The sequence below is a fragment of the Mauremys mutica genome, chromosome 6 (genome assembly GCF_020497125.1).
Source record: "Mauremys mutica isolate MM-2020 ecotype Southern chromosome 6, ASM2049712v1, whole genome shotgun sequence".
Taxonomy (NCBI): Eukaryota; Metazoa; Chordata; order Testudines; family Geoemydidae; genus Mauremys; species Mauremys mutica.
Window position 1 is genome coordinate 43,102,241 of NC_059077.1, and position 21,840 is coordinate 43,124,080.

The following is a 21,840-nucleotide window of genomic DNA, read 5'->3' on the forward strand; positions in this document are numbered from 1 at the left end:
GAAGTACCCATGATTTCTCATAGGAGCACTATGGAGTCCTGCCTTTCAACCTCTCAGCAGCAGCTTGGGTCTTCACCAAATTCCAGGTCAAACTGGCTGTACATCTTTGGAGGTGAGACATACAAGTTTATCCTTATCTGAAGAACTGTCTGGCTTAGAGAAAATCCCCACAGCAAGTAACTAACTTAATTCATTTGATATTCCACCTATTCGCTTCACTAGGGCTAAAAGTCAACAAAGTCCACTCTGACCTCCGAGACTATAGCATTCACTAGGACAGTGTCAGATTCCAGATTGGCAGTAACATACATACATCAGCGATGATTCTAAATGATGATCGATCAGACAGCTCCAGCTCCAAAACACTAGTGAGGATGTACTTCGACTCTCGGGATACATGTAAGCATGCACCTGTCTCTCACACCAAGCCGGACTTGACCTTCAGCCTCTTCAAGGATGGTTGAGATCAGTATGTTTACCAAACAGACCCAGCATAGACCTCCTTGGTCATTATTCCTTCAGAATTCCTATCCTCACTAAATTGCTGGGCAGAGCCACTTCAAGTATGCAACGGCATTCCCTTGCCTCTCCCTACCAAGACCTTAGCGCTGGATGCCTCCACTCAAGGAAGGGGAGCTCATTTTGATCATCAAGATTCAAGGACTACAGTTGGTCCAGGAGGCCATGCTGTATATGAACATCCTGGTGTTCAGGGCCATGCTGTTAGCATGCAAGGCTTTCTTACTCCTTCTTTGAGTCCTCATTGTTCAAGTTCTGAAAGACAACACAACTGCGATTCACTCCATCAACAGGCAGGTAGGGGGAGAGATCCTCCCTACTCTGTCAAAAGTGACACATCTTCAAAATTGGTGCCTGGTTCAGCACATTACATGAGGAGCTCTCCACCTACTTGATCCAGTAGGGTGTTTTGTAGATCAACTCAGCAGGGACTTTTCAGAGAACTATGAATGGTCCTTCAATCACTCAGTCCTCCCACAACATCGTGGTGGGCCTCCTTTCTACAGTCCTTGGCAATAAATGTTGGACATCTTGCTCCTATGGCATCACAAGCTTGGGTTTGCTGATGGCCTCTTTTCTACTTCCTGTGGGCACAGAGACTGTTCTATGCCTTCCCACAAATTTCTTTGATACCAAGTGTCCTCAGGAAACTATAATGGGATGCAGGCAATGTGATCATGATAGCCCCCACATGGCCAGGCATTTTTTGTTCTTCTCCCAGTTTAATTTTGTCAACTTGTCCACCAATCACCTTAATCACTTTTCACTGACAATTTCCAAGAAGCAAGGCTGGATTTTGCACCTGTACTCTGCATTGTTATACTTGACATCCTAGATGCTGGTTGGATGACTTATTAGAGGGGAGCTGCTGCTATATAATTCTAAAACGTTGTCAAAAATAAAAAAAACCTGTCCACCAAAAAGACCTAGAGCTGAATGGAAGAGGTTTTCTGACTGGGTGGCTCAGCAGCAGCTCTTGCATTGACAACCTCAGTCTTGGTTATTCTGAACTATTTACTTACCCTGAAGCAATCTGTACTTTGTTAGTTCAGTCATGGTATATTTAGCAGCACTCTCTGCAAATCACCCTCCAGTTTGGGGTTAAATTTCAAATCTCATGGTGTCAAGGTTTTTGAAGAGCCTCACTCATATCTTCCCACCTGTTAGGGATCCTCCTCCTCCCCCTGCCTTTCTGGAACCTCACCATAGTTCTCACTGGCTTAATGGGACTCTTCCTCCCCTTTTGAGCCCATGGTAACCTGCTTTCTTTAGCACCTGTCAATGAAAACAGCCTTTTGGATGGTTGTTACTTCCACCATGAGAGAGGAAGTAATTCAGGCCTTTGTTGCTGGTCCCCTTTACACCATATTTCAAAAAGACCAAGGTCACTCTTAGGCTTCACACCAGGTTACTTCCTAAGGTGGGATAGGATTTCCACCCTAATCAATCCATCCATCTTCCAGTTTTTTTTGAAACCTCATTCCATCCAACATGAAATAAAACACACCCTAGACATGATGCGTTATCCTTTTATTTAGCTTGTCTCTGACTGTCTGTGGCTTTTGCAGAAAGGAATTAGTGGGTTTTGCATTGTATTGAGACTTGGTATCAGCTAAGAAAGAGCCTTTGGCTCTCATTAGAGCCCATTCCACTAGGGGCTTAGGTAGCCTCCGCTGCTTGCTTGGGTAATATACCCATATCTGAAATATGTAGAGCTGTTGCCTGGAGCGTGGTTCATTTACTTACTGCTACTTATTCCTCGGTATAGGCTTTCATATTTGATGCCAACTTTGTTAAGGCTGTCCTGCAGTCACTCTTTAAGTAGGACCTCTCTTTCCACTCCAGGTTTGAGAGAACTTCAGTCACCAAGAGTAGAATTATATGGACAATCACTCAGAGCATGGTGTCTTATCTTGAAGAATTCAGTTGCTATACAGTGTCTTGTCCACATGGATTCTACAACCAGTCCTCCTTACCTAATGATTTGCAGCCCTATCCACATGGGATTCTTATTGGTAAAGGAAGTGAGTGGTGGTTGGGGCTCTCCTGCCTCTTATGTCCTTGGCTAAGATGATTGGAAGGGTAGGTGGAGTGCAGACACAGCCCTGGAGGTGAACACTCTTATTAAAAAATAAATATCTTGTGTGCATGGGATGCATGCATACCTAGAATAGGATCTTCGTGGACAATGCATTTTGAAGAACCACAGTTACTGTAGGGTAAATAACCATACTTTTTCAAAATAAAGGAAAGGTTCTGAGAACAGACAAAAATCTAATTTGTCAACATTTAATTCCTGTGCTCTAGTTATTTTCTGTTTATCTCTGCCATGTAATGTCAGCCTTAAAGAACCTGAAATTGTCTTCAGTCTCCGCAGTAAAACCTTTTAATTTGCTATTTGATAAGAATCACAGTTTGCTAAGAACATTTATGGACTAATCTTGTTTATTCCATTCTGTCAACTCAGTCCATGAGAGTTTTGCCCCTTAGTCTTGAAGATGAAAGATATGGATCACTTTGAAAGGGTTTTTAGATATTCAAGTAATTACTTTCCAAAATGTGTGACAGTGCCTTCTTTCAATGTATTTTCCCTTGGGAAATGGACAGTTGAATCTGACATGCTTGCTTGTGTTCTCCTATCTTAACAATTAAAGGCAGCAGTAAATCTCAGAGGTGTGCATATACATGGCATAACTCGTGTTCATATTTTCCTTCTCTGAAATATAGCATGTATCTTCCCTATACCTATTTATATAGAACACTGAGCTTGAGGTCTGTATTTCCCAGTAATTCCCATAGCGACTCAATGTAATGCTCTTTTGAATAGCTTTAAAAAAAAAAAAAGAGATTCCAGCACTCCAACCTGTTACTGGTCAGACTAATGGAACAAGCAGTTTTCAAATTTCTGATCTTTACTGACTAAAGGGGGTTAGAAAAGTTATTTTTATTAAACAGAAAACTAACCCTCCAAATCCTCTGACCCTGTTCTGAATGTTTGTGTGTTTTGTGAGTTAGGGATGCCTGCTTAGTTCCAGAATAGTAAACTGTCTGAATGCTGTAACAGAAATTAATGTGAACTATTTTTTGCCATTTTGTTTCACAATCTCCTTTGCATCCTTCTCCTTCCCCACAATACCATGTGTTTTGATTTGAAAATCATTTCACTTTTCCCTTGTTTGTTTCCTTCTCCTCCTCACTGCCTAGCCTATCTTTGTTTCAAGCGTAAACCTGACCATAAAATGTTAAAGGAATATATTTTAAAAATGGAAAAAACCTATCTTTTGCGTGGTTTTTGTTTTTTAGTCTTGATCCAGAGCAAAAGGAAATGTTAATTGAAGTGATAGAAAAGCTTCTGAAAGATAAAAGTACGGTAAGTAACACAAATTAGTGTAATTTTTAAGTGTATAATTGTACTGGTCACACTCTTTCAGCTGCAAATCTACTTAATGATTGTCATTACATACCATTAAATTTGAACTATACAACATAGCCGGCAATCTTAATTCTAGCATTTCCTAGCTTACAGATGCTTGAATTTGCAACGTTAATGTTCTTTTATGTGTAATTACGTTGTATTTGAGAAATGTGATCATATTCTTAAAGTCTGCATTGTTATGTTTACACACAAGGTGGCAGAAAGGAGTTTGACATGAAGTTTTAACTTTGGCATTTTCTGGCTTTTGCATGCTTCATCATATCACGTTAATGTTCATAAGAGCTTTGGTTTAATATTGCCACAGGGTTTCTCTCTTTTTAAAAAGAATAATATTGAAAAAGTAATAAAACAAAACACGGAAATTCATTCTTTAGGACTCCAAAGCACTGTTGTCATGTGGGATGGCGGGGAAGAGAGGCGGGAGAAGCACAGACACGTGTAAATACAATAGTCTGGAACTATTTGGCTAGACACCACCAGAATGTCCTGATCCATGCACATTAGAAACCCCATTGCAGAGAGTCAGTCTCTTGCAAATTGTGGCCCTGATTCAGGATATCATTAAGCACTTGCTGAATGTTCAACAACTTAGGTATTGCCCGGATTTAGAGCAGTGTGTTGCACCATGTATCTAAGGCCGATTTAGGAAAACATGTAAGTAGTACATGAAGATAAGCATGAGAGTAGAGCCATTGACTTTTGCAGGACTACTTGCCTGCTTAAAGTTACGCATGTGCAAAAAAGGTTTCTTGGTTTGGGACCTCCGTTAGCTGTGAAATCGTTCTCAAGAAAACTAACTTAGCGTATGAGCTTTTTACCACTTTTTCAAAAGCACACACTCAAATCAAAACAGATTTTCATAGTGAGGACTTATTTATATGGTAAAATTAATGTTTAGACCCCTTCCAGTTGTTCTGCTTGTACAGATGTCTGGAAAAAGTAGTCTCCTCCTTGAAAAATTGTTTAACTGTTGTTCATCTGGAAACTGGCTGCTCACTAACTAGACATACATCCATTGTCTGCAGGCAGGGCTATCCTGTGCTTCTTCGAGTGCTTGCTCATATCAATTCCAGTTAGGTGTGTGCGCGTGCTGCGTGAATGGAAGTTGGAAAACTTTTCCCTAGCAGCTACCCATTGGGCCAGCTGTGGAGCCCCCTGGAGTGGCACTGATATGGCGCTCTATATAAGACCCTGCCAACCCGACCCCCCTTCAGTTCCTTCTTACCGCCCGGGACGGTTGTTGGAACAGTGGTCTCTTGCTAGCAAGTGCTCCACTACTCCTTAGCATTCTCTTATCATTGTAAATAGTTCCCTTTGTTAGTTAATTGTTAGTAGTTATCTGAGTGTTAAGTGTAGTATAGTGGTTGGGTTTTTTTTCCCCTTCAACGAGTGCCCTGCGGGGGTCTGGGGCATACCGTCCAAGGGCTTCAAACCCTGCAGTTCTTGCAGCAAGCCCATGCCTATGGGCAACCCCCATGACTCCTGCCTTAGGGCTTAGCTACACTGGAGAGTTGCAGTGCTGGTGGTGGCTTTACAGCGCTGCAACTCACTCACCGTCCACACTTGCAAGGCACATACAGTGCTGTATCTCCCTGGCTACAGTGCTGGCTGTACTCCACTTCTGCCTGGGGAATAACGACTGCAGCGCTGGTGGTGCAGCGCTGAAGTGCCAGTGTAAGCTGTGATTAATCTTACTACGCTGCAACTGACCTCGGAATTTTCCCATAATGCTTTTAACTAAATAACTTTGTTTTGTTATGATGCCTCTCTTTGTTTTGTTGTGAACTCGGGGCTCCTGGAGCTGCTTATCTAAAAAACAAACACAGCTACTGTTTGCTGTGAATGAGGCAGGCAGGGGCATGAATGTCCACAGCCTAGTGTTTGCTTGAGGAGAGAAACAGCACGGTGGGGGGGAGGGGAGGAAGGGAGTCTGTTGGAGCAGCTGCTTATCTGGTCTGCAGGCTATTTGCATTTAAGAGTGAATGAGGGGTCGGGGAAGTGGTCAAAATTTGCAAGGCAGGGAGCATGAACGAGGAGGTGAGAGGAGCCGAGGGTTGCACTGATATCGCCTTGGGCAAACTTAAAAGAAAGGAAGGGATCAGAACTTGCAAGGCAGGGAGCTGACACAGTGTCAGCTCCAAAAATCCACACTCTCTCTCCCCCCTGCTCCCTGTCACAGTCCACCCCACCCCTCTCTTTTGAAAAGCATGTTGCAGCCACTTGAACACTGGGATAGCTGCCCATAATGCACCACTCCCAGCACCGCTGCAAATGCTGCAAATGTGGCCACACTGCAGCGCTGGTAGCTGTCAGTGTGGCCACACTCCAGCGCTTTCCCTACACAGCTGTACGAAGACAGCCGTAACTCCCAGCACTGCACACCTGCAAGTGTAGCCAAACCCTTAGGTGTCTGGGAGAGACTCATCAGGTGGACAGGTGCAAAATCTGTAAAGCATTCAAGCCCCACACGAGGAAAGAGGGAAATCTGCCTCAAGCAACTCCTCATGGAGTCTGCACTGCCTCCCTCAAGATACGGGCCCGAGCGCCTCGGTGCGCAGTGCTCCCTTGGCAGTGCTGCCCGCAGCACCGCTCAAGGACCCTCGCCCTCTTCAGGACCGACAATCTCCCGGGCCCCGAAGATGTCTACCTCGACACCGCTCCCACTCCCAGGTCACTCGTAAGAAGCAAGCCGTGGAAGAACATTCCAAAAGCCCTGAGGCAGTCACCACGGCTCCGACCGAGTCAGCTCTGACCAGGCCCCAAAGCCTGACAAAACCGTGAGACCTCCATCTGCTCATACTAGTCCCGCACCACAGGGACCTCTTCAAGTGGAGGAAGCTACATTGCCCTCCACCCCGGACACCTTTGAGGCTGCTAGAGGGCTCATTGAGATGACAGCACTGGTATCCCCCATCCTGGTGCCGCCCCCGGCATGATTCCTGGTACCATCGAGGGGTAAACCGGTGATGTTCGGGCCACCTTTTCCCAGACTGGCTTCCCCACGCTGCTCTGAGTCCCAGCATTGTTCACACCGCGCACCAGTCTGACTCACGTTGCCGGTTAGACTAGCAGTGCTGGCCTCGCAGCCCCGACCATCGGAGCCGTTCACACTCGAGGGCGTCGTCGGCCGCCAGGACATGGTCCCGCTCGAGGTCCAGATTGCATTCTGTGACCCTGTGGCATCATTTGGACCGGCACCGATCTGCGCACCGCTCATCATCGCAGCACCGCTCTCAGGCTTGTCGCAGGTCCCCAACCCGACCCCAGTTCCCGTCGCGGCACTGGTCCATGTTTTGGCGCAGATCATTTTCGTGATGGCAGTCCATGTCGCAGCACCGATCTCCTTCATGGCGCCGGTCCCCGATACAGCACCGGGACCCGCCTCAGCACCGCTCCATGGCGTGGGACCGATCACCCTCTCAGCACTGCTCCCCATACCGGCACTGGTCATCACACAATCCTCGTCCATCGAGGGACTCGGTGCCCCCCTCCACGCACTCCTGCACTGCTCCCCCCTGCAGGAGTCATCCGGTCTCCCACCCGAAGTGCAACACACCATTCAGGATCTTTCGTTTGACAGCCAGGGCCTGTTCGCTGAGCAAACTGACTCTCGCCTGCATACCCTGAAAGACGCAAGGAACACCATAAAATCCTTGGGCATGTATACCCCAGCCACTCAAAGAAAGCCATTTAAGTCTCAGCCTCTGCAACAGCGCCCCTTCCCGCCCAGACCTAGGCAGGACTTCTCCTGTAGGAGAAGCAGGTACCCGCAGCGTAGACCATCATGCCCTCCTTCGGGACAGAGCCAGAGCCAATCCAAGCCCCCTCCGGTGCTCTAAGCACCCATTTTGAAGGTGCGCTCAAGGATGGACTACCAGTGCAAAATCTGGCCAGCTATCCCTTTCTGAAACGTCTATCCCGTTTCTACCTTGCCTGGTCCCTTATTACATTGGACCGTTGGGTCCTTTGCACAATAGAGGCGGGATATTCTATCCACTTCTGGTCTACACCCCCCCACCCCACCCGTCCCTCTTCACTGACCCCTCTCACGAGCAACTTCTCATCCAGGAGGTACAGACACTCCTCGCCCTAGGAGCAGTGGAGGAAGTGCCTCAATAGCTTAGGGGCATGGGTTTCTACTCGTGCTACTTCCTCGTTCCCAAGGCAAAAGGAGGCTTAAGGCCTATTCTGGATCTCAGGGAGCTCAACAAACACATCGTCAACCTGAAGTTCCGCATGGTCTCCTTGGCCATGATCATCCCATCTCTGGACCCGGGAGACTGGTATGCTGCCCTCGATATGAAAGACGTCTACTTTCACATCTCAATCACCTCGTCCCACAAACGTTTTCATCAGTTCATGGTGCACAAGATGCACTACCAATTCACAGCCCTCCCATTTGGCCTGTGCACAGCCCCTCGTGTCTTCACCAAGTGCATGGTGGTCGTGGCAGCTTTTCTTTTCTGTCATCACTTTCATGTGTTCCCATACCTCGAAAACTGGCTTATTCGGGGTCGGTCTCGCCAGCAAGTCCAGTCTCAGGTGTGGTTGGTCATGGACATGTTCAATCGCTTGGGCATCATGCTGAACGCCAGCAAGTCCGTACTGTCACCGACACAGATGATATTGTTTATCGGAGTAGTCTTAGACGTGACCCATGCTTGGGCTTTCCTCCCAGAGGCCTGGCATCTAGCTCTAACAAACAAACACCAACCTCTGCAGGTTCCCCACCACCACAGCGAGGCAGTGTCTCAAACTGCTGGGTCACATGGCGTCCTGCACCTACGTAGTGCAACACGCCAGTCTACCATGGCCATATTTTATCTGAACAAACAAGCATACTCTGCCACAGAGCCCTTCTTCTGTGGGAATTCTGTTTAGCCCACTCCATCACTCTCCAAGCTTTGTACCTGCCGGGTGTTCAGAACATGCTGGCAGACAGCTTGAGCAGACGCTTCCTCACGCATGAATGGTTGATTCGCCCGGATGTCCTCTACTTGATCTTCCACACCTGGGGGTTTCCCTGTATCGACCTGTTCGCTTTGCGGACCAACAGGAAGTGCCCAGCCTTCTGCTCCTTCAGGGGTCACAGTCCGGGATCGATCGCGGATGCTTTCCTGATCTCGTGGTCAGGCCAGCTACTCTACGCTTTTTCCACCATTTCTGCTGATCCACAAAGTACTTCTCAAGGCCCGCAGGGACAAGGCAGATGTTATACTGGTGGCCCATGACTGGGCCCACCAGTGCTGGTATCCCACCCTGTTGGATCTATCGATATGGGCGCCCCAACGTCTTCCTCTCAGTCCCGATCTCATCTCGCAGAACCACAGTCATCTCCTACACCCGGACCTTCAGTCGCTCCATCTTACGGCCTGGGGGATCCGTGGTTAAACCAGGCTGAGCTCGCCTGCTCAGACTTGGTACGGCGCGTACTCCTGGAAAGCCATAAACCCTCTACCAGACTCACTTATGAAGCTAAATGGAAAAGGTTTTCCACCTGATGCGCCCAGAGGCAGGTATCCCTGCTCCAAGCTCCAATACCCTGCATCCTGGACTACTTAATGCACTTGAAAGACCAACATCTTGCCTTCGGTTCCCTCAAGGTTCACCTCGCGGCCATTTCAGCGTTCCATCCAAGAGCGGCGGGATGCTCAGTGTTCGCGCACCTGGTCGTGCGGTGCTTCCTGAAAGGTTTGGAGAAGATCTATCCCCGATGAAACCTCCCGTACTGGCCTGGGACCTGAACTTGGTTCTTTCCTGTCTGATGGGTCCTTCTTTCGAGCCACTGGCTTCCTGTTCACTCCTCTACCTTTCCTGGAAGATCGCCTTCCTACTGGCCATTACTTTAGCACGCCGGGTTTCCGAGCTATGAGCTCTCACATGTGAACCACCTTATACCATCTTCCACAAGGATAAAGTTCAGCTGAGGCCTCACCCAACCTTCCTGCCGAAAGTGGTATCTCGTTTCCATGTAAGCCAGGACATTTTCCTGCCGGTTTTCTACCTGAAACTGCATGGCAACCTTTGGGAGCAGCGTCTTCATTCACTGGACATTAGAAGAGCTCTTGCCCTCTATATAGACCGCACAAGGTCATTCTGTAGGATGACCCATCTGTTTGTCGCCATTGCGGAACGGATGAAGGGCGCTCCGGTCTCTGCCCAGTGGATATCTTCATGGATTATCACATGTATAAAATCTGGTGAAAGAAGTCCCTCTGCCTGCTGTTATGGCTCACTCCACAAGGGCTCAGGCATCGTCTACGGCCTTTCTGGCAAATGTGCCTCTTCAGGACATCTGTAGGGCTGCCACATGGGCCTCAATGCATACCTTCACGTCGCATTACGCCATAGTCCAGCAATCCTGCCATGATGCGGCCTTCGGCAGGGCTATTCTTCAGTCCTCACTACCTTGACTCCAACCCTACCTCCGAGGGAAGGCTTGGGAGTCACCTAACTGGAATTGATATGAGCAAGCACTTGAAGGAAAAAAAACCGTTACCTTTTTGAAACGGTTGTTTTTTGAGTTGTGTTACTCATATCTATTCCATTCACCTTCCCCTCTGTCGGAGTAGCCAGCAAGAAGGAACTGAAGGGGGGTTGGGCCGGCAGGGTATTATATAGAGCGCCATATCAGCACCACTCCAGGGGGCTCCACAGCCCGCCCGACAGGTAGCTGCTAGGGAAAAGTTTTCCGACTTCCGTGCACGCTGTGTGCGCACACACTTTAACTGGAATAGATATGAGCAACGCATCTCGAAAAACAGTTACAAAAAGGTGAGTAACCGTTTTTTCCCAAAAAGAATGCAGTGTTAAATCCACTCTCCAAATAAAGTGTGAGGTGGAGGTGGAATGTGGATGGGGATGCTGTGTTCAAGTAGGTTAGGAGGGAGCCTTCATATTCATATTTCTTAGCTTGCTGTGTTCTAATGGCTGCCATTTTGCTACAACCCATTGACTGTTTTCCAGGTGACCTGCTTTGGGGTTGTGATACTTCACTTCACTTTTGAGAAACTCTACTTAATCCTGATGGAGAGGGATTTTAGGACAGAGTGTAGTGTTATGTCCTGGCCCAGTCCTCCCTTTTGGCTAGTCACCAATCTGTTGTAAATGGACCCAAATCCTGGGCCCCATGTGCTTCTAAGGTGTCCTTCTCCCCCACCCCCACAATCTGGGTAGTCACTGTTCATAACTCTGGGTCTCAGGCACACTGTCTGGTGCAGACCCTGTGTCTGACACCCTTCTTGGGTAGTGGAACCCCATACTCTGGCTGCCTTTGACCCTGAAACTAGTACCTCAGCCCTTCTGATCCCTCAGTTGTTTAGCTATTTCTCCAGAGTCTACCTGGCTGTGGGAGCTCTGGTTTTTAGTTAAATCCTTCAGGATAATGTGACTGGAAAGCAAGGAATATGCAGTAAGCTTAGCAAAGAAACTTCTTAATCATAGACACTTTACTCTTAATGAAGTGCACTAGAGAATCACAAATCTTTGAAAAACAACACCAATCCTGCATGCAGCTCCCGAAGTCTGATCTTACCTCATCTGTGAGTACTGGCTTTCGTCAGTGTTCTTAGGCTAGGCAGCACTTCTTGCCTTCTCTCTCTTAAGACTGGTTTTGCATGTGGAAATACCTCAGATTTGTGGTCTGCCCTTGCTTAGAGAAGCACCCACCTCTTAAACAGTCTTTTAAACAGCTGAGGCTGGGGGGAATTAAAGGTTTCAGTCTTCCCCCACTCCCCCGGTCAGGCTTGTTGAGTGTCTTTTAATGTCAGTGGCCTTATTGTTCCAGTAGGGGACAGTCAGTTAATAATGTTAACTTTCTCATTGTTAATCCTCTTTGAAGTGTTCCACACACCCAACATGAGCAGGAAGGTGTCTAGAATACACTGGCCTTGTCAGAACACGGCTGTTTTCAACACTAACAGGATCTCTCAAGCCAATATAGGGGTTGCAATACAAAATGAAGGTCACAATGAAGATTACTGTCAAAAGTGGTGTTCACATTACAAAATGAAATTCATAATTTGAAAGAGACATATGCCTAGTCTGTCACAAAAATGGTCTAAGGTGCATGGTTAAATAGCTGATTACATGTTTCTGAAATGTATTAATTATCTGTGCGTGTATGCTCGTGACTTTCAGGCACTCCCTGTATACGAGAAGTCAGGGAAGGCACTACTGATGACAGATTCTTGTTTTGGCTACAGTGGTGTAAATGAGAGCAACTCCATTGAAGTTATTTACCCTCAGGGTAAATCTAGTGCAGAGAAGTATCAGGCCCTTCATTTTGTAACTCATCTTTTTAGGACTTAAAATCTTTCCCAGTGACTTGCTCCTACAGAGTATAATAATTTTTTTGCCCTAATAATAAGACTCTTCAGCTAGCACTAGCCTACTCTGAATGTTTACAAACATTATTGCTTTCTTGTGGCATGAAGATTTACTCCTAAAACTGACTTTCTGAAAAAGTAAAACACTTAACTACCATAATTGTTTCTTACACAAGTGAACACTAAGAGTTGCTTTTTAAGACTGCATGACTAAAATACAGGCTCTTGAAGTCAAATCTTTAACTTTTAAAATTGATCCTAATAATTGGTGATGGTTAGGTGATGAGAATACTTGAGCTTTTAAACCAGAGCAGTAGCTTTGGGAGTAAGGAGGATGGAAAGACTAGATCTACTTTTTAGTAAATATCTGTTAAGTACACTATTGTTCAGTGCCAGCATGTGTGGGTAAGCCTGTATTTTCATAAGTTATTGATTTAATGTTGGTGAAAGCTGCACCATTGTTAAAAAAAATTACTGAGTTTGTGCAGATGTTTTATTGTGATAGATCTATTATCCAGCTATTAGAAGATAAATGACTGATCTTTCCCAGTTTCCATGCCTCCAGAAAATTGAAATAAGAAGGGGAATATCATTTGGGCTGTAGGATTAGGGCAGGTGGGATGGCCATTAATTTTGAGAGAGAGAAATCTTGGCAGGCATAGGCCAGTGCAACATATTATCAATCAAACCTCGATGCATTTCTTGTGATGACCCAGCACTCTCAGGTTTTTGCAGCGTTAATTAGAATTCATGACAAAATAGATGCAAGGAAACGTTTTGTACCCTTCATAATTTTATAGAAAATTTATTGTTATTAGAGGAACCATTTGCTTAGTGTGATTTTTTTCATTACCAGCTTGTCAACTAGCATAGATAATCTGGAGAAAATATGAACTCCATAGATTGGGTGTCACTTTTGTTGATGGTTCATGTAGTTTACCTTGGAGCGCAGCTAATGGCTGAAGTTCATAGCAACAGCACAGAAAAACGTGGCAACCAGTGAAAGACAAATGAACCATGTTTATTGCTTTAATATAAAAAATACATAAATGGAAAGCTGCATTTGAATTTGACGAGCTCATTGCTAGTTTTGTTGGAGTGATTTATTTTTTCTCCTTATACATAAAAGCTGCTATTGACACAGTGAGATGGAAATTAACTGACTGATTTTTGGAAACCAATATTTTTTGTTTTTAAATTCTGAGTGGATCATTTTGTTTTAATTCTAAATGTTTTTATAGAATATTGATGCTTTAATAAACTAAGATTATCAGCTGTGCCTCTGATGTTTAGATATACAGGAGGGTCATACTTTAGGGGAAATGGGTAGAGCTAACTAGAGAATGGTCCTTTTATTAGGGAAAAGTTAGAAAATTTGGGTATTCTTTTTTTCTCTTGCTGTCTCTAAACTTTGTGTTCTAAATCCTCCATTCTTGTCTCTTGTACTAAAACCTTGGTTTTGGAAAATGGAGAGAATAAAAAAAATCAAGTTAATCTAATATTTTCTTAAGAAGTAGTATGCACATTACAGTAAGTGCTATGCAAACCAACTCAAATAATTGGTTCACGAGCTGTAAATATGACAAAATATCTGCTGACCTCAGCACATTCTTTGCATTTAATGGTACACAATGAAGTTCTTACAGTGCTTTTAAAAAAACCAAACCAAACCCAGAGTCCTGTGCTCTGTTATGGAGGTGTCAGAAACATGAATAACTAGAGTATATGAAAGAAAATGTAGAATCAAATGAAGTAAAAATCTTAAATGAATCCACATGTCCCATAGAATCTCTATGGATAGTAATTCCATGCTCTAATAAGAATATAACAGTAGGGATCTATTATTGACCACCTGACCAGGACAGGGATAGTGACAATGAAATGCTAAGGGAGATTAGAGAAGATATCAAAATAAATAATTCAATAATAGTGGGAGATTTCAATTATCCCCATATTGACTGGGTACATGTCATCTCAGGACGAAATGCAAAGACAAAATTTCTCAATACTTTAAATAACTGCTTTTTGGAGCAGTTGGTACAGGAACCCACAAGGGGAGAGGCAATTCTTGATTTAGTCCTGAGTGGAGTGCAGGATCTTGTCCAAGAGGTAACTTGAACAGGACTGCTTGAAAATAGTGACCATAATATAACAACATTTAACAGTTAAGGGGAACTATGCAAAAATGAGGAGGTTAGTTAAACAGAAATTAAAAGTTACAGTGACTAGAGTGAAATCCCTGCAAGCTGCATGGACACTTTTCAAAGACACCATAATAGAGGCCCAACTTAAATGTATACCCCAAATTAAAAAAACACAGTAAAAGAACTAAAAAAGAGCCACCGTGGCTTAACAACCATGTTAAAGAAGCAGTGAGAGATAAAAAGGCATCTTTTAAAAAGTGGAAGTCAAATCCTAGTCAGATAAATAGAAAGGAGCATAAACACTGCCAAATTAAGTGTAAAAATGTAATAAGAAATGCCAAAAAGGAGTTTGAAGACCAGCTAGCCAAAAACTCAAAAGGTAATAAAATGTTTTTTAAGTACATCAGAAGCAGGAAGCCTGCTAAACAACCAGTTGGGCCTCCGGACAATCGAGATACAAAAGGAGCGCTTAAAGATGATAGTCATTGCATAGAAACAAAATGAATTCTTTGCTTCAGTCTTCATGGCTGAGGATGTTAGGGAGATTACCAAACCTGAGCTGTCCTTTGTAGGTGACAAATCTGAGGAATTGTCACTGATTGAAGTGTCACTAGAGGTGGTTTTGGAATTAATTGATAAACTCAACAGTAACAAGTCACCAGGACTAGATGGCATTCACCCAAGAGTTCTGAAAGAACTCGAATGTGAAATTGCAGAACTATTAACTATGGTTTGTAACCTGTCCTTTAAATCAGCTTCTGTACTCAGTGACGAAGATAGCTAATGTAACACCAATATTTAAAAAGGGCTCTAGAGGTGATCCCGGCAATTACAGTAAGTTCAATTTCAGTACCGGGCAAATTAGTAGAAACAATAGTAAAGAATAAAATTGTCAGACACATAGAAGAACGTAAATTGTTGGGCAAAAGTCAACATGGTTTCTGTAAAGGGAAATCATGTCTTACTAATCTATTAGAGTTCTATGAAGGGGTCAACAAACATGTGGACAAGGGGATCCAGTGGACATAGTGTACTTAGATTTCCAGAAAGCCTTAGACAAGGTCCCTCACCAAAGGCTCTTACGTAAATTAAGTTGTCATGGGATATGAGGGAAGATCCTTTCATGGACTGAGAGCTGGTTAAAAGACAGGGAACAAAGGGTAGGAATAAATGGTAAATTTTCATAATGGAAAGGGGTAACTAGGGTGTTCCCCAAGTCTCAGTCCTAGGACCAATCCTATTCCACTTATTCATAAATGATCTGGAGAAAGGGGTAAAAAATGAGGTGGCAAGGTTTGCAGATGATACTAAACTGCTCAAGATAGTTAAGACCAAAGCAGACTGTGAAGAACTTGAAAAGATCTCACAAAACTAAGTGATTGGGCAACAAAATGGCAAATGAAATTTAATGTGGATAAATGTAAAGTAATGCACATTGGAAAAAATAACCCCAACTATACATTGTGGCAGAGCTCCGACCTTGTCCCTGTGGGTTTCCTTGCTTCCAGGCGGTTTATGCTAGCTTCAGAGGCTCACTGCAACCCTCCATGTAGCCCTTCTCTCTCTAGGGCCAGGGATACAGTCTACTGAGCCCTTTTTGTCATAAGCCAGCAAGGAGGTTGGTTAGAGAACTCCCACAGTCTCTATTGCTCCTACAGCCTCATACCAAAACAGTTTAGCCTTCTGTCCCGACAGGGGCCTGTCTTCCCTTCCCAGGAGGTGTTCCTGTAGTGGTGGGTTGGGGGGAACCGGGCCCGCCCTCTACTCCGGGTTCCAGCCCAGGGACCCTAATGGTAGCAGCTGTTGGCAGCCAACCTTTCACTGCCAGAGTTGCTATATTTCCCTGGGCCACTTCCCCACAGCTCTCCTGCTTCTCCCTTCTTCACCCTTACCTTAGGGCTCTCTTACCAATGACTTGAGGGTGTCTTCATTAACCAGCCCTTCAGCTGCACTTCCTCTCCCCTGACTCTCCTCAGCCTGACTGGAGTGATCCCTTTTATAGTATCAACAAGGGGCTTAATTAGAGTCAGGTGGTCACATTACCTTAATGACCTCACCTGACTCTTTGCAGGTTAATTGGAGTCAGGTGTTCTCATTAGCCTGGAGCAGCCCCTGCTCTGGTCAGTCAGGGAACAGAAAACTGTTAATCCAGTGGCCAGTATATCTGCCTTCTACTACTTTGTTGTACCCAATTGGCCTGGGTCTATCACAATGTACAATATGATGGGGGCTAATTTAGCTACAACTAATCAGGAAAGAGATCTTGGAGTCATCGTGGATAGTTCTCTGAAGACGTCCACACAGTGTGCAGCGGCAGTCAAAAAAGCAAACAGGATGTTTTTAAGGATAATTTAAAAAGGGATAGAGAATAAGACAGAGAATATCTTACTGCCCGTATATAAATCCATGGTACGCCCACATCCTGAATACTGTGTACAGATGTGGCCTCCTCATCTCAAAAAAGATATACTGGCATTAGAAAAAGTTCAGAAAAGGGCAACTAAAATGATTAGGGGTTTGGAACAGGTCCCATATGAGGAGAGATTAGAGGCTAGGGCTTTTCAGCTTGGAAAAGAGGAGACTAAGGGGGCATATGATAGAGGTATATAAAATCATGAGTGGTGTGGAGAAAGTGAATGAGGAAAAGTTATTTACTTGTTCCCATAATATAAGAACTAGGGGCCGCCAAATGAAATTAATGGGCAGCAGGTTTAAAACAAATAAAAGGAAGTTCTCCACACAGTGCACAGTCAACCTGTGGAACTCCTTCCCTGAGGAGGTGAAGGCTAGAACTATAACAGGGTTTAAAAGAGAGCTAGATAAATTCAAGGAGGTTAAGTCCATTAATGGCTATTAGCCAGGATGGGTAAGGAATGGTGTCCCTAGCCTCTGTTTGTAAGAGGGTGGAGATGGATGGCAGGAGAGAGATCACTTGATCATTACCTGTTAGGTTCACTCCCTCTGGGGCACCTGGCATTAGCCACTGTCGGTAGACAGGATACTGGGCTGGATGGACCTTTGGTTGGACCCAGTATGGCCGTTCTTATGTTCTTATAGTCCAGGGGTGGCCAACCTGTGGCTCTGGAGCAACATGCGGCTCTTCAGAAGTTAATATGTGGTTCCTTGAATAGGCACAGACTCCGGGGCTGGAGCTACAGGCACCAACTTTCCAATGTTCCAGGAGGTTCTCACTGCTCAATCCCTGACTCTGTCACAGGCCCTGCCCCCACTCCACCCCTTCCTGCCCCCTCCCCTGAGCCTGCCGTGCCCTCATGCCCGCCCCCCCCCCAGCCTCCTGCATGCCACGAAACAACTGATCGGGAGGGAAGGGGAGGCGGGCATGAGGGCACGGCAGGCTCAGGGGAGGGGGCAGGAAGGGGTGGAGTGGGGGCAGGGCCTGTGACAGAGTCAGGGATTGAGCAGTGAGAACCTCCTGGAACATTGGAAAGTTGGTGCCTGTAGCTCCAGCCCTGGAGTCGGTGCCTATTCAAGGAACCAGTAGGTACCAGCACATGGGCAGGGTTTGGGAGAATAAATGCAACTTCACATTTAGACTTATTAGTAATTCATAAAATTCCCACAGGACTTGAAACTTCTTTAGCAGAATATCAAGACTATATTTGGAGATGTTTTCTTTCAGTTGTAGTGTTGGGCGCATACTAATTGCCCAAATGTAGGGAAAAAAATGTAGCATATGAATATCATTGTATTTAATATTTCTCAAGAAGTGCCATTTCAATAAACTATATTTCTATTTAATTGCTTACTTTAAGTCATTGGGGAAATTTTAGAAGATGAAATGCAAATCCCCAGTGCTCAGATAGAATGACATTTGCTGCTAGAAAGCTGGATTGCAGGCATGCTAACTGCATACATATCAGTTACTTCATATAGAAGTTTTATCATGTTAAATGTTTTGCTTAACATGTTCCTTGACACAAAGCAAATCTTATTTAAAACAATTAGGAAAGGAAGAATAGTAATTTTTGACACATTGACAAGTGCTTCTGCTGTGTGTAACTGATTTCCTGGAGGCAACTTAAGTATTTACTGTATGGTGTTTGCTGTTCTGTTTTTTATTATTGAAGGTGATTATACCAATAGCTTTCTGTAGCAGAGTAGTAGACTAGAGGAGTCCAAAGTCCCAAACTAAAGTTATTACAAATTTATTTGATTAGGAGCTTAGAATTCCTTTGTTTAAAATTTCAAAAATTGTGCTATGGAATACATATGTTGGTTGTCTTTGAAGCTTGATGTCTTTCATAAAGTGACTTGCTGCCATTATTTCAAGGATTCCTCACAAAAGTTTTCCTCCGTAGCACTTGAGAAACCCCATACAGGAGGAACCATGTATTTGCGGATAATAGGTCTCTAGAATCTGTTCATTTAGTTTTTTCATGAAAGCAAAATTACTTTCATAATCAAGGAAGGAGGAAAAATCATATGGCAAGGACATTTTTTATTGTGTACATTCTGAAAATATTCATACTATGTTCCTAAAAATATACTGATTGTGCTGGTGGCAAAAACATTGAACTTGTGCACCTTTGAAATTGGAGGGAGGGGGGCAAATAACTTGTAGAAGAGTCTGGATGGATTCTGAGAAAATCCTCTGAGAAAATTGCTGAAAATATCTAACACACTCCAAAGGCTTAACATTTGCTCTTTAGAAGTAATTTTATGAACCCCAGGGATTCTGGCAGTGATTGTTTAACTGTCAAGAGAGGGTGTTGGCTCCATTATGTCAGAAATCACCCCACTTCCTCCTCCAATTTGATCATGGAATGTTAATAAGTGCACAACACTATTTTGTACTTGTACTTACCATTAACTTGCAGATGTGAAGTAAGTCTTGCATCTGATAAATTCTTTGTGAAACCATAAATTACCACCCCTACCCCCTAAAAAACCTCAAAACAAACAACTGGTTTTGCCTGCACTTTATCTTCAGTGCTAGGGTTGAGATTAAACATGTAATATAAAGTTTGTCTGTTTTGTTTGACAAAAGGACATATTCTGCCAAATATACTGATTAATAGAATAGAGGGGGAGTCTCTTTTTCTGGCTACTATCTTTTTGCATAATGGACATGCTTTAAAGTACTGAATTGCCAATATTAGTTCTAAGTACTCACATATGGATCATCTACAGAGAGAATCACTGACTTGTTTTTACAATTTTGTTTTCTAGCTGGTGGCTGGGAGTGTGGTTATGGCATTTGAAGAAGTGTGCCCGGATAGAATAGATCTGATTCACAAGAACTATCGAAAGCTGTGTAATTTGTTGGTTGATGTGGAGGAGTGGGGGCAAGTTGTTATTATCCACATGCTAACTCGATATGCACGTACACAATTCGTGAGTCCTTGGAAGGAGGTAAGTTTGTCTCTTTTATTCTCAACAGCTTGACAACAGAAATACTTCAGATTGTGTTGCCGTTCATGAAAATGCGTAGTTTCACCTTCATGAAGTGGATACTAGTTCTTTTAATAATTATTAAAAATATATATATATTTTAAATCTTCAGTTAATATTTTCTTTTCTTTTTCTTTTTTTTGGGGGGGGGGGGTAGCATGAGAAATCTTCCTTCCAAGCTGTAACCACGTGCCTTCCTTCTGTGCTTAGGGTGTTGCTGAGTGGGGGGTGGGTGTTCCCAATAGTTTAGCACTCTCCTGACAGCTGTGGGACTCTGATTGTAATAGCTCCACTCTCTACACTTTATGGAAATGTTGATATTAAGAGTTAGAAAACCAGTTTTTCAAAATCTGTTAGGAGCTTCGTCGTTTAGCTTTCATTGCCTGTCATAGCTTTCATTGCTGAAGGGTTCTTCCCTTATCTTGTGCAGAGTCCTCTTAGCCTTTTCAAACTGTGTTTGTGTAGATGTCAGTGCAGTGAACAATATCAACATTTTGACACAGTATATACTATGCTGATGGGTTATGTACATACCTATGTTTTGAAATAAGACAGGTGTTAGTTAAGCACAATAATTTTAGATATCTAAAACTCTTTATGCAAATGTAAACCTGGAGTGCCATTAGTATGCTATTTTTTTTTTCTTGCTGTAATACTGGAAACTGTCTACTTTTGTCCTTGCGTTAATAAAAGGGGGTGTCCATATTTCACTGCTATTTAAAAACAAAAAAATAACGTGCTGCAGCAATTAGTGATGCATATAACACCCATTTCAATTGGACTTTACTTCTGAAGAATAATTAAATAAAATGAAGTACTTTTGAAAAGAACATCAGAAAACATTTTTTTAAAATAAGAGCTGTTCGGTAGTAGTAATACTGTAGTAGTTTATTGTATGAAATCATTGAGTTACAGAACTTTAAATAACATTTCACTGTATACATCTTTATAAATTTGAGTTAATTTCATACTCGTTTATAGTGTTGGTTTTGAGATTGGCGGAGTACAGTTAGGTACTTGTTGTCAGTTACTTTCATCTTCTACATTGTTACTGTGAAAGTAACCAGTGGGCGTGGTAAATTATGTATTTTCATAGTGATAAAGTAGAAGATGAAAGTACCTGACAAAAGTATCTCAAAACCAGAGCTATAAAATAGTATGAAATTAACTCAAATTTATAAAGATATACAGGTGTTTATACAGAGGTGTCCCAATATAGATAGACCACCTTGCCACCTATATTGCCTATGCTATATTTTCTACTGTATTTGTCTAGATCTAAATGTTTCTACCAGAGTTCTGCTAATACACCTAAATATACACATGCAGGCACCTTAGATATTTCAGTCATAAATATTAATTTATTAGACTGCCAGTTTTTTAAACTTGTGGTTTTGTGATTTGAACAAAGAGCGAGAGAGATGAGACCATCAACCTGATTCTCACACGTGACTTATAGCTAGGATTTGATCCTTTTGTCGGTATTGGGAGCTAAAGTGCTATTGTATATAACACATTTTTCCATCTAGCCCAGATATGTTTCATCCTATGTGTCTGTATAGTCAGAATACGACGCATACAAAAGGTATAGAAAGAGACACTGTAAGCTCTTTGGAGCAGGGATTATCTTTTTGTTCTGTGTTTGTATAGCACCATGCACAATGGGTCCTGATCCATGCTTGGGGCGCTAGGTGCTATGATAATACAAATAATAATAAACATTCTTCTGCATATGAGTTTTATGGTACCTAGTGTGTTTTACTTCCCTTTTAATTGTTTAAACACACACAGTAGCTTTAGAAGAATAGAATTGCATAGAAAAATATAACATTGATTTGAATACGAGATAAACATACAAAAATATGGAGTACAGCCTGAGGCTCATCCCTCACTATGTTGTTTATTGCAACTGCCTAGGTTTTTTTTAACTTATGTTATGTAATAACTGTTGTTTAGAAGTCTTCTGATACACTGTAGAACTGCTAACAGCACTATTTAGTTA

At 43.4% G+C, this 21,840-nt stretch overlaps 1 protein-coding gene across 1 annotated transcript in view; it reads left to right on the plus strand.

Annotated features, from left to right (window-relative positions):
• Nucleotides 1-21,840, plus strand: part of AP3B1 (adaptor related protein complex 3 subunit beta 1) — a 271,189-nt gene that overhangs the window by 64,613 nt on the left and 184,736 nt on the right. The window contains exons 6-7 of the mRNA XM_045021277.1: nt 3,823-3,889; nt 19,617-19,799. Coding sequence (XP_044877212.1) covers nt 3,823-3,889; nt 19,617-19,799 — 250 coding nt within the window. The remainder of the gene's footprint in view (nt 1-3,822; nt 3,890-19,616; nt 19,800-21,840) is intronic.